The sequence below is a fragment of the Neopelma chrysocephalum genome, unplaced genomic scaffold, assembly GCF_003984885.1.
Source record: "Neopelma chrysocephalum unplaced genomic scaffold, ASM398488v2 Primary Assembly neopelma1_89, whole genome shotgun sequence".
NCBI classification, from domain to species: domain Eukaryota; kingdom Metazoa; phylum Chordata; class Aves; order Passeriformes; family Pipridae; genus Neopelma; species Neopelma chrysocephalum.
The window spans coordinates 696,759-710,279 of record NW_020897751.1 but is presented as its reverse complement, the minus strand read 5'-3'; the positions used below and the strand labels follow the sequence as shown (position 1 = coordinate 710,279).

Genomic DNA, 13,521 nt, shown 5'->3' with positions numbered 1-13,521 from the left:
GCCAAATTCCCCTCTGTAGAGCTGAGCTGCTTGCTCAGCATCAGTCCTACCCTCCCACTGCTGTTTTGCTTCCCAGTTCCAGCACACGGTCCCGGGGTGCAAATATGAGGAGTTCTTTTATCTTCAGAAACAGCCAGAAACCATCTCCAGCCACATTTGGGGCAGAAAACCCAGTTTTCTCCGCAACCCAGAGCTGTTGTGTCCTGCTCAAAAATTCCTTTGGCAAGTCCTTTGGCAAGGGCCAGGGGACTGGCTGGAACACTGGACTGGGATATTTTGTGGGGTTAATTTGTACGTGCTCCAGCCCTGCTGTGTTTGTGGTTTGCATTCCCAAGCTGGCCTCCAAAACTGCCTTTTAACTACAAGGGAAGTGGGATTTGCACTACACAGGTGTGCTGAGGGAGGCAGCAAATCCAAAACGACCGGGGTGCAGGGTGCTGGTAATCCAGGGTTTGGAGCAGAATTGCTCCAGCTCTCCCTGTAAAGATCAATACCCACGTACAGCCCATGGCTATTGCTACAACACATCTGTGAGCAGCTCGAGAACAAAAATCCCTTTGTCCCAGAGCGTTTCTGAGATTCCCTTTCTCCCGTGCTGGGGGATGGCCACGTGTGTCCTCCCCGCAGAGGAAAGGGCTGTGCCTCACTAAGCTTTGGGGTGCCGAGCTGGGATTTTCTGTGCTCTGAAAAGGTGGTGAAGGAGAGTGGCCGAGCCCCTCCTCTCCTGCCAGCTCATCCCCTTTCCCTCTGCTCTGGGCAAGGAAAGCAGCTTCCAGGACCGAGGCTGACCTATATTCCACGCTCAGCAGTGCCTGACTGCCCACCGATTTTTTTTTCCTTTCCTATTTTTTCCCCCCAGTCTGGGCTGAAAAAGGCAGAGGACGGTCAAACCCGTGCACAGTGCGAGCATCACCCCCGAAACCAGCCGGGGGAAACCAGCAGGTCCCTGCAGCAGGGCGTGCTCTGCTTTAAAGACCTTGACGTGTGCGATCGTCCCGGAGGGGAGATCTGAGGGGACGATAGCGCTGAGAAAGGAAGGATGTTTCGTCCCCGGCGCAGGTGAGGGAGGAGGTGCCACCCGGCCGGGCAGGAACCCTGCGCTGCACAGATAATCTCACGCCGAGCTGCGGTTCACCGCAGCGCCCTCGTGACCGGCTGAGCCGTCGGGCAGGGCAACGGGCTCCTTTTCCCACAGCGGGGCCTGGACAGGCGTGGCACGGCTCGCCTGGGGCACAGCCGGGGCTTTTTGCTCGCCCGCGTGGCCCTGGCTTGCGTTGAACCCCCCTGGCATCGAGCCCCCTCCCCCAGATGTTCAGAGAAGGGTGACAGCCACACACAGTGCCGTGCACCAGGGCCCGTTTGGGCTTTTTTGGATGATGCCTGAAGCACCTGGTTATAGTGATGCATCCAGTAATAGTGATGCACCTGGTTATAGTGATGCTTCTGGTTATAGTGATGCTCCTGGTTACAGTGATGCATCCAGTTATAGTGATGCATCCAGTAACAGTGATGCTCCTGGTTATAGTGATGCATCCAGTAATAGTGATGCTCCTGGTTATAGTGATGCTCCTGGTTATAGTGATGCTGTTATGGGACGAAAATTGGGGAATGACAGGAATCAGGAGGTTTTTCGAGGCTTCAGCACCACAACCCCCATGACAACAGCAACCTGCCCTGCACCCCCTTTGCTCAGCACGAAATCTCCCCGCTGGGATTCAGCAATAATTCTCTGCGGGGTATTTCTTGCCTGTTTCCACTCATTCACCCCCAGAGGAGAAGTTTTGCTCGGCTCTGGAATGAGAGCCGGCCCCCCTCGCTCATCCTTGGCCAAGGGCTGTGTCACTGCCCCGTGGGGTCCCGGCTTTGAAGGCACCTGGGAGCGCCGGCCGTGGTGTCATCACCGGCTGGGCTCGGAGGTGCCACCTGAATGTGGGAATTAAGGAAAAATCCTAAGGAGGCTAATGGTGAGCCGGGCAGAGCAGAGCGGCAGCAGAAGGCTCCGGGATTTCAGGGCTTCGGCTCTGCCACGCAAAGCGGCTTAGGGACGGCACATCTGAGCCGGAGACTGGATTAGAGGCAAAACCGGCTCTGGCTCCAGGGAAATCTCTGCCCAGGGGCTCAAGGTGCTCGCTGGGCAGCTCAAAGAGCGCCCTCGTCCCCCCACGGCAGCGCTTGGGCTGCCGGTGCCAGCACCCCCTCCCGCCGGCACGGCACAGCCCTTCGGAGCTGGTTATCCTGGATTTTGCAGGATGGAGCAGCCGAGCACACACTGTGCTTCCCCAGGCACCCCGGGCTGGCTCTGCGCCTCGGGCTGGATGGCCCAGGCACAGTTTGGGTGATGCAGGGTCAGGTTCCTCTTCTTTGCACTAACTCAAACAGGAACTCGTGTGTCAGGGTGATGCCACGCTGGTGCCACGGCTCAGCGATGTCTGCTCTTAATCTGGTGCTGCACCAGCACAACTGTCCCTCCATCAAGGAGAAGTGTGGTCCCGGTGGAGGATGGGGATGCCCCAACGTGCCCAGACACGACCCAAGCAAACTGTTTTAGCCGTGGCATTGGTCCTGCTGGGAGCAGAGACCTCCACCCCCTCCTCCTTGGTCACACGTGCCAAATGTGATGATGCTGGCACATCCCAAGGGCAGCCAGATCCCTAGGAAATCCTGGCCTCTGGGAAAGCAGGGTGGCTTTCACTGCAGGGACGTTTCCCAGCTCAGTGCTGTGAAACCCACCGTGTGTTTTCAGCTGGGCAGCACCTCCTTTTAAAAATGAAAAAAAAAACCAACCAAACTCTCCAAAAGGAAATTAATTTCTTAATTTATTTTCAGATGCCTGAAACACAGCCCTGATCTTTGGAGATGTGTGGTTTGGGAATTGATGTGGGCTGAGGAGCTGAATGACTGTCCCCTCTTCCAAGCTCTTTTTGGAAATGGGCTCAATTCCTACAAACCAAATGCACCAAGAGCAATGCAGGTGATTTTGCAGGATCTGTGAGAGTTACCCCAACCAGGAGCCACAATATGATGGGCTCTCAGCAGGGTCCTGTGGCCTCCTTTGGCACTTGTGTTCTATTTTTATCTGCTTTACAGCACTTTTACTCCATCTTAGGGATCTGCAGGCAGGGTCAGATGCCAGGAGTGGGTTAGAGAGATGGCAGGGTTGGATCCTTGTCCACAGGGCCCTAAATTCATGCCAGAGAGATGCCCCTCAGGAGATGGTGTGCCATGACTTGAAGCCCATCTCTGCCAGGGCCTCCTCCAAAACTCATCATGTCCATCTCAGTACCCATGACACGGTGGCAATGGCAGGACAGACTGTGGGATGGGACAGTAACTGGAAAGGAAGGATTGCTGTCACAGACCTAAAGGTACACTTCAATGCCCTGAGAGCAGGAAAATGCATCTCTTCTGTGGCAGCAGAGGAGACTTGTCTGGTTGATTTCCCGGGGTTTTCCCAGGATGGCTGTGATTTCTGACTAACTGGCAGATCCATCCATCACAACCACTATCTCCTTGTTCCCATATTCCCTGATCACACTCCAAGAGCAGCGACTGCACAAGATGCCACGGGCCAGCCCTGCCAAGAGATGCTCACTGGAGAGAAGTTACCACAACTGTGAGCTAAAAGGCTTTGAGCATTTATGACCTTGACTTTCCTCGTGCTGAGGAAGACAATAACATCATGGTCTGGGAGCTAAAACACTCTAATTCAACTCCAGGCATTAGCTGTGGCTCGTGGCACATATGAGATCAGACACAGCCATCACCTGGGTCTGGGAACAGGGAGATAGTGGTTGTAATGGATGGATCTGCCAGTTAATGGGAAATCATGTCCATCCAGGGAAAACCCCAGGAAATCAACCAGACAAGTCTCTTCTGTTGCCACCCTTTTGGACACAGTGGCCTCTTTGAAACATCACCCCTCGTTACCCGCCGTGCGTGGGAAAGTTAATGTTGTGTCTCCCTCCTCCAGCTACAGAGTGAGACGTGGCCACAGAGACCCTCACGTGCCCAGTGCTTGGAGCACATCCAGAGGGACACATCCATGAACTTTTTCACTCCACCTTTCAAAAAAAAAAAAGCCACAAGTAGTTTCTGTCTAAATCATCTTAATTTGGGGGGAAGCTACAGGGCAGAAGTGTTTTGATAGACTGTCAGGATGTTTTCAGGAAGAATTTCTTCACTGAAAGGGTTGTCAAGTTTAGGAAGGGGCTGCCCAGGGAGGTTTGGAGTCCTAGAGGTGTCCAAGGAAGGACTGGACGTGGTGCTCAGTGCTCTGGGTTGGGGGACAAGGTGGGGATTGGTTGGATCCACAGTCTTGGAGGTCTTTTCCAACTCAAATGATTCTGGGATTCTGTGATATGAGGAAGGAGGGGAGCAGTTTGAGACTCACCGTGATTCATGCTCAAAAACCTCAGAATCAAGAACCTCACAATTAAAAAAAAAAAATCTCAACAAGTAATTTGCTTATTAACAGGTATTTTGAGGTCTCAGAGTGACCAAAGTCGAGAGATTGCTGAAAGGATGGAGCAGAGACATCTCCACTTCTCTGTCCCTTGTGGTATTTGAAGGCTGCTACTGATAAAAAGCCCCTGAGAGAACATCACAGCTCTCTGGAGCACAGCTCTTTGAGAGACAGTGAGAGGAACAACACAGTGTTAAGTCAGAGATGCCTCACATTCAGTTTTCTGCAAGCTTTTAAAATTATCAAGTTTTAAAGTTCTTGGACTCACTTTAAATACTGCATTGGGAATGATCAAACACAAATAAATCCCAGTGTTCAGCTGCTGTGCATACAGGATGTCAGATTTTTGGTCAAATGCAGGGATATTAAAAAAAAAGAAGTGGCTGAATTGGACTCCTCTAATGGTTAAAATTCTGTCTGGTAAATTTTGTTATTTTTAGTGCTGTGGTAGAGAGGCACTAAACTTGTGACATGTGATTTAAGAGGAAGGGCGAGTTAAAATCAGATTTAGAATAAATAAATGATTTCTTGGTTAATTTTTGAGTCATTTCAAAACTGACTTCACAGAAACACAGTTTAGTAGCTTAGAAATACTTGAAACCCTGACAGGTAGTATTTTCAACACAATTATACTTGCTGTTTATTTTTTTTTTAGTATTTCAAATCAAATTCCTTGTTCATTCACTCACAAGCCCATTTATACCCTTCCCTGGACCTGTCCTGCTATTTCTGCACCTGTTCTGCCAAAATAAAGTATCGAGCTGTCTAAAAGTCACCTAATTTTTGGACTGGCTGTTTACTTTGAGCTTTTATGGTGGTGATGAGGTAACTCTGAAATGTCAGCACAGTTTTCTTACTAACACACTGCCCCAGACCACGCTTAGATAAACTCCTTTCCCTCCTTCCTCTTGGTATTTGCCAGGCAAAGCAGCTAAACCACCTTCAGTGTTGGCTGCTCCTGCCCCGACTCCTCCAGCAGCTGGAAGGAGGAAAGGGCTGCTCCTTGCTCTGAATCCTGGACTGGCAGAGCCATGATGAGCCTGGCACTCTCCAACCTAGCAAATACTGAATTATTTTAAGTGTATCCACCCCCCTGGTCAGTCTCTCTGCTGTGGCAAACTCGTGGTACAGCCCAGATGTCAATGTTTATTCCCAGGATGACTCTGGGACAGCAGCCCTAATGCCCGCATGGATGTATGGAATCTCTGGGATCAACTGTGCATGCTCCTTCTGGTGCTTCCCAGGCTCCAAATGCTCAGAGAAGCCCAGAATGGTTTGGGTTGGAAGGGACCTTAAAGCTCATCCAGTTCCAACCCCTGCCATGGACAGGGACACCTCCCACTAGCCCAGGTTGCTCCAAGCCCCCTCCAACCTGGCCTTGGACACTTCCAGGGATCCAGGGGCAGCCACAGCTTCTCTGGGCAACCTGTGCCAGGGCCTCCCCACCCTCACAGCCAAGAATTTATTCCTAACATCTCATCTAAACCTACTCAGTCATTTTGCAGTCATTCCCCCTTGTCCTGTCACTAAGACAAGGAGTAAACAAGGAGTTTACAAGGAGCAAACTCGGCAGCTCCGTGGATTTTTGTGCTGTTTCAAGTCAGGCTCCTCTCCTTGACATAATTTTCAAGGCTGCTGGAGCTCCCTGCCTCTGACTAGTGCCAGAAAAAGCTTTACTTCAATCAAAGTAACCACTCACAGCACAGACTCTGGAAAATCCAATTTAATTCTATCCCAGTAATTATTACAGCACACCGATACATCTCCCTTTATTTATTTTAGCAAGACAGAGGCCGGTGATGTTGACACTAACCTCGAATTCAATCAATCACAGGAAAATTCATCATAAATCTAGATGAAATTCAGCAGCTTGACTTGGAAATTGCTATAAATGAGGCTTCACAGCCTCTGCAAGACTCATGGCAGACTCTATGCAGCCATCGAAGTTGGAGCGGGTGAATCCATCGCCCCCACAAATCAGAAGAGGGTGAGTATGAAGAATCATTTGTCCTGGAGAATTGGGCACAGCCTTTGTAACCTGGAAAAGAAAAGCATACAGAGAGTTGGAAGAGAAAAGTACCTCATTTACCTGAATTTCACACTAGAAGGGTTTTTTTTCCTTAGGGAAAGCCTTGGTAAGAATCCCAGAATGGTTTGGGTTGGAAGGGACCTTAAAGATCATCTCTCCTGGCTGTGTCAAACATTGTTTAGCCTGTTTCAAACCTACATGTCCATGTTGTGCTGGATCAGTGCATCCCAGAGCAGCACTGGTGAATCTCAGCGTGGAGACAAGGCAGCAGAAGGTAAATGTGAGGGCAAGGCAGGCACAGGCAGATAGGATAAAAAACGGAAGAAGATCATAGAATCACAGAATCATGGAAAAGCCTGGGTTGGAAGGGACCTTAAAGATCACCTAGTTCCATCCAGGGATGCCACAAGATGCAGGAGGAAGGTGGGAAGAAGTAGTCCGAGAAAAGGAATGACAAGACAAGATCCGTAAGGATGAACTGTTGGAAAAGAGAGAAAAACATCTAGAAAGGCAAAGACAGAGAGAGAAAACAAAAGGGCAGGAGCACATCAGTAGACCAGGAATAAAGATCAAACCACAGGCTCCTAAAGCATGGTACAGAGAGGACAATTTTGTTCTCATCATTTCTGGATTTTCTGCCTTTGGTCCAAGGACACGTGTTGGACTCCTGGGCAGTGAAACATTCCTGTGTCCCACTGTGGGACTGTCAGCTTCACTGAACAAGCCCTTATGTCCAAGGAATCTTGCTAAGTCCAGGGCATTTTTCCACTGATTCAGATGTCCACTCAGCTGGCCACTGCTGAGCCATTTTCTGCCACTGCCAAGTGTGGAGCAGCTGCAAACCAGCCACATTTATGTCACTGGCTGCATTTTGTGTCACTGCAGCTCTTTAAAGGAGGCAGTTACCTGAAACAGCCAGTTGCAACCCAACTTAACACAAGAGCCTATCCAGGTATGGGAAATCCAGTCCTCTCAGACTAATTTTAAGTCAGTATTTAATTTATTCCTAAATTTTTTCTTACACATCTAGCTGAGTATAAAGAATGAAGAAAGGTTTAGCAGAAAAAGGTTTTTCGAGTGTCCTTCCTTGTTGGCTGCTCAGTGCTTGTTTGATGCTGGCTGTACCAAACAGCTCCTGGTTTGTGATCCTGACCACAGGATCAGTATTTCCACACCTCAGCCTGCACCTTCTCACCTGCATGGCAAGGTTGTGTGAGCCATGTATGAAAGATCCTCACCCCAGGCAGGGGAAAGGAATGATCCTCCTCCTCCTTCACATTCTTCTAGTGGTGTCCAACATAAATTCCAGATTACTCTTATTGGTATTCAGTCAAAGGTTGGACTTGTTTTCCAACCATAATGATTCCATGATTCCACATAAAGGGACTCTCTCAAAGGCACACGATGGGTTGGGAAGCTGGTGGCTCTGAATGCTAATGGTGCCTCCCCATAATTAAAGCAGGGGATCCAGAACTGCAGCTGTGCTGCTAAGCAGTGTCAGTAGAATTTTGGGAGTCCTAATCCCTCATCTGCCACGGATAATTGTAATGTCTGCATTTTAATCCCAGGATTGTGTTTGGCCATGTGAAGGATGTTACAGCCGGATTTAATTAACAAGTAGGATAAATCCCATCTAAAAGAGTCAGGGGAAAGATGCACCCATCTTATCAGTTCCCTTTGCCTCTGTGGCAACAGCTTATTATAATTGAAAGCAAAGATAGCTTTAAGAGAAAGAGGGAGCTCTGTCCCAGATATTTAATTTAGGCAGTGATTATTTTATAGGGTGGCATTAGAGATCTCTTTATGGAGATAACACGTCTGACCTACAGCGACTGCTTTGCAACCTCAGACATATTGACATTCATCTCCCGAATTACAGGCTGGGGGTAATTCCTCCAAAAGCACCAGCAGCTGCTGAAGGTGGTTTGCAGCAACAGAGACAGGAGCTGGATGGGGCTTGGAGCACCCAGGTCTAGTGGAAGGTGTCCCTTGTCATTCCTTTCTCTTGGAATGAGATGATTTAAAGTCCTTTCCAACACAAACCATCCTGTGATTCCAGGATTCTACAATCAATCCCGTGTGCCCATCATTTTGTCAGGCTGCAGAAAGCACAGTTGCTTCGTAGAATGCAACTGAGACTTTTTTTCTCTTGATTCATTAGGAAGAAATTAACTGCCATTCCTGTCTTTTCCTTTATCCATGGTGGAATAAATCCAAATGGGCCACATATAATGCATGTCACCTTATATGTCACCTTTGACACTGTGCTAAGAGTGTGGGTAGTGCAAGGAAAGGCACATTAAGCCCTTTCCTTGCACACATGAAGCAAAGCAGCTGAATTGGACAGATTTTATGCTGTATATCTGTGATAGCAGCAGAACGTAGGGTGTATTAATTCTGCTTAGAAATACTTCTTACTTTGTTTTGGGAACCCTTTCCAGAGCTGGCCAGCCAAGTGTCTGTCTGCTGGAGACTGATCCAGCCCTTCTCCTCCCTACCACCTGCAGCTCTGGTGCTCACAAGCAGTTTGAGGCAGGAAGGTAACGGGGAAGGCAGAAGAAAACACCAGAAGTCACAACCAGAAAACAATCCCTGAACAGTGACAACTGTATGGAGACTTAGATTTATTTTTTTTTCTTGCAAAAAAACCCAACCCCGAACTGGTAAGAGCAACATACAAAACATACCATGATTTTGATATGATTTATATAAATATTAATAATACCTCTGCTAAGGTCGCTTTTGCAATCCACCAATACCTAACTCCCAGAAAAATAAACTCTGTGCTAACGAGACCAGGTTCCCAAATTGGATGCAGATCAAGGGCTACGAGCAGACTTCACAACATTTGTCTGCAGCAACTTTTCCAGACTTCATAAAAAGGAGAAATTTTTAGGGGACTGCTCTAAAAGTAAATATTTTGCAGCAACTTCCACGTTCAATTTCACCAATGTAATTTAACTTGAGAGGCTTTGGGTAAACATGTAGATACACTCCAATACTTTAGGAAATTGCCAACAATTTCCTTGGATTTTTAAAAGAAGCCTGTGAAATATACACATTTTGCTATTATTACCCTTAGGTAGTTTACTTTAAAATATTTTTTGCGTAACATGCTGTTAAATTGAACTGGGCCAAATCAAATAATAACAATTAGTCCCTCTGAACTCAAGGACTTCTGCTGCTCTGTGGTAGGGTGGGAATTTTGCTAATAATATCACATATTTTTGGATGCGGAGAAATGGATTGAGTCATGTTTTTAAATACCAGTGAAAATCCCACTGAAGTACGTGGGATTTACTTCCTTCCTGCACACTGCTCCTGTCCCTCCTCACAAGGAGAGCTGCAGGACTGACCACTGAGCCAGGTCCATGATGCAGAAACATGGCTAGAAATGACCTGGCTGTGCTGGCCAGCCTTGGATGCTGCTCATGGCTACGTGGAGGAATGTATTATGGATACTGGGCAACTACCCCCTTTCCTCTTGCTCCCTGAGGGTGAAAAGCACAGCTCCAGGCTGATCCCACCGCAGAGTACCTGGGAGTATCTCCACTTGTGGCACTTGATGCTGCTTGGTTCAGGCAGGGATGGGACAATCCTCTGCAGGTGACTGAGAATGATCTGCTGCACCTCTGCAGGGTCTGAATCCAGGTACTCACTTCCAAATGTCACAGTCGTGTGGACAACCAGGGAAGGCCCAACTTCAGGAGACTCTGAAAGAAAGAAGAGAGATGCTTTTGAAGGATCACTCACTAATACTTGCCTTCCCCACATGCTGACCATTGTGCCTCCAGCCTAGGAGTCAATAAGAATGAAAATATCTGTGGTACCACCCTGTTCTTCCAGCTGGAAAAAACCCACAAGGAACAACAACACAAGTTGTCCAAAAAGAACACAAAGAAGAAGTCAAGGGGGACAATCTCTGCAACATGGAAATACAGAAGACTTGAATCACAGAATGGTTTGGGTTGGAAGGGACCTTAAACATGATCTAGTTCCAACCCCCTGCCATGGGCAGGGATATCTTCAATGAGCCCAGGTTGCTCAGAGCTCCATCCAGCCTGGCCTGGGACACATCCAGGGATGGGGCATGGTCTTTGCTGCATTTCAGCTGAGACTGAGCTGGTGTTTGAATTAAGCGGTTCCCTCTCACTCCATTAACCAGGAATTCCCTCTTTTGGAAGCAGAAAGCCTTTTCTGGTTAAACCTCTCTTTGAATTAGCACATTCCTAGAAAAAATATTTTATTTTCAGGTGACAAGCGTTTTATGAGCGAGGAACCCACAAAGGAAGAGGCATCGGCTTTTCCAACTGTCTGGAGAAACATCAGAAACGCTACTCAGTCTTTCCTTCCCCCTTCTGGGGGAGAAAACAGGGATTCTGATGTCTCTCCATAGAGAATGTGAGGGACAGAAGACCATGTAGGGAAGCCTATTAGGTACCGTGGGATTTATGACAGTGTACATGGTATTTGGGCAAATACTTCCACCTCAACTTGGCAAAAAGGCTCATTAAAAGAGCATTTTAATAAAATAAATATTCATTGCTTGCTGTGTCTTGTTAAAGCCAATGATTCCACCAGTGATCCCACCAATGATCCCAGCCAAGGGCCACCTTCTCTCAAATCTCTCATCTCTTCCACAGCACGTACAAAACAAGTTTCTGGAGAACAGGCAGTTCGTTGAGTTTTTAATTTCTCTGAGCTACTGATAGCTTGGAGAGCTTCCAGAAGCCACTGAGTCACAGCCTTCCAGCACTGAAATATGCAGCCCGCCAGGATCAACTTTAGCCTCGAGCCCTTTCCTTTCTTCTGCAAAAGTACTGGCTAAAACAGGGGGCCAAAATAGATCTTTCCCTGAGAGCAGTGGGGGGATCTCAGTCCTGCTGCCCCGTGGGTGAGCAACTGTTGGGGGAGTAAAACCCCATCCTGTTCCTTCCAGTGTGTTTAGATCAGGCTGCAACAGCCTGCTGGGAAACCAGGGCTGCTGGGGAGGTTTTAATTTCCTTTGTTTGAGGCAAGGATGCAAGATGGCCATGGCCATGCCAGGAGGGCCAACCCTGTCCTGGGGGCATCAGGGAGGGGATTGTCCTGCTCTGCTCTGCCCTGGGGAGGCCTCACCTAAACACTGGGGCAGTTTGGGGGGACACAATGGAAGGGAGAGATTGAGCCATTGGAGAGTGTCCAAAGGAGGGACACGGAGATGGGGAAGGTCCTTGATTTGAAGCTGTGTGAGGACACTGAGGGCACTTGGTGTGTTCAGCTGGAGCAGAGGAGACTGAGGGGAGACCTCACTGCAGTTCCAGCTGCCTGGGCAGGGGCAGAGGAGGGGCAGGGACTGAGCTCTGCTCTGGGGGGACCAGGGACAGGACCCAGGGAATGGCTGGAGCTGGGTCAGGGCAGGGCCAGGTTGGATCTCAGGGAAAGGTTCTTCCCCCAGAGGGTGGTTGGCACTGCCCAGGCTCCCCAGGGCAGTGGGCACAGCCCCAAGGCTGCCAGAGCTCCAGGAGGGTTTGGATGATCCTCTGGGGCACAGGGGGTGACTCCTGGGGATGGTCCTGTGGGGCCCTGAGTGTTGGGGGGGGTTTCCATCCTTGGGGACTGCCCCAACTCCCCTGGACACCTGCTGTAGCTGTGACATTTGCTCTGCCGGGAGCAGGGACAGGCCAGAGTCCCTCACCCTCCTCCCTCCAGCTGGAACATGGTAGAATTTGTGTAAATCCATGAAAACAGAGGAGGAGAACCTCCATCACTGAGCAGCATGAAGTACAAGCTGTCATAAGGAGAGGACACATCAGCTCCCTAGAAGGGGTGTCAAGGACAAAGAGCATGGGAGTGATTAAGGCTCACCATACACTACACTTTGGCCAGTGCCAGCCATGAACTGAGCAGCAAAGTCTCCCCAAGTTGAACTTCCCGTGGAAACTGGAACTTGACCTAGAACCTGGGAATGAGGGGAAAGGTTTTTGGATTGTGAGCAGAAGGCAGCAGCCATCAGCTTCTTAACGTTTTGGGACTGTCTCAACACTCGTCATTAATTCCCAGCTGGAGAAATCACACGGGCTGTGTTAAAGAAGAGGAGAACAGACTGCTGACAGTGAGAATTTATACAGGATTAAGCCTGTTAGGAGCCTTGTCTTCCAGAAAAAGGATGGGGCTAATAAAAGATCCCTGGAAAAGAAGACAGAGAACAGAGCTCACTTCCCCAGCACAGTGGCTTGCAGCTCCAGGACATCTGGTGTCAGAAAGGTGGCTCTTAGCTTTGAGTAACACATTTAGTGTGGAATTGGGGTGTCCTGGGTGAAGCTGCTCAGGCTGGAAGCATGGCTGTCACTGTCACATGGGATACAAGGATTCAGGGGTGAATTCCTCCAGGCACTCTGTACTCCAGGACAGTGACAAAGGGAACGGCCCGTGGAGCCAAGTCCTCCCACGGGGAGCTCCTCCTGCCCCGAGAAGTTCTCAGATGGTACTGAGAATGTGAAGTCAGCTCCTGTGGTGGCCACGTCCTCCTCACCAACAGTCTCAGGGAAGGGAGGGGACAGGGAAATCACAATAAAATAAAGCATATAAAATTATGACTAAAACAATAAACCAAAACATATGTTCCTGGAGAAAGATCACAGCAGATCATCTGTCCACCAAAATCTTCTTCCTTGCAAAATGCAAAAGCTCCTTTTTTCTGATGAATCTATGCCAAGGTCAGGGTTCAGAGTCCCTACATTCAAAAGGGATTTTAGAGATGAGCTGCAATCCCTGGGATCCACGGAGGCCTGGAGTTTCCTCAGAAAAGAGAACACCATCAGAGCCTGAAAGTCATAGGATCCATTTGGCAAATGGTCAGGATGGTGTTCTGGGGCAGGTTGAAAAGTAAGTGTGGAGAGGGAAGAACTGGAGGGTAACATGGATTTCAAGGCAGCAGGAAGGGGACAGAGCAGAGTGCTCCTGGGACTATATCAATGGCAGAAGGTACTCTGCCCTTTGACACTGCCCGGGGAGACCTGGCAAACACAGGGAGCAGCAGCTACAGCTC

The 13,521-nt window shown here is 49.0% G+C and overlaps 1 protein-coding gene across 2 annotated transcripts in view; it reads right to left on the bottom strand.

The window, feature by feature from the left end:
- Positions 1 to 6,170: 6,170 nt before the first annotated feature.
- RNLS (renalase, FAD dependent amine oxidase) overlaps positions 6,171 to 13,521 on the bottom strand; it is a 61,247-nt gene continuing 53,896 nt past the window's right edge. For both annotated transcript variants that reach the window (XM_027693077.1, XM_027693076.1), the window contains exons 5-6: positions 10,029 to 10,204; positions 6,171 to 6,500 (exon numbers count right to left, since the gene is read on the bottom strand). In XM_027693077.1, the coding sequence (XP_027548878.1) occupies positions 6,348 to 6,500; positions 10,029 to 10,204 (329 nt within the window). In that variant the 3' untranslated portion in view covers positions 6,171 to 6,347. The remainder of the gene's footprint in view (positions 6,501 to 10,028; positions 10,205 to 13,521) is intronic.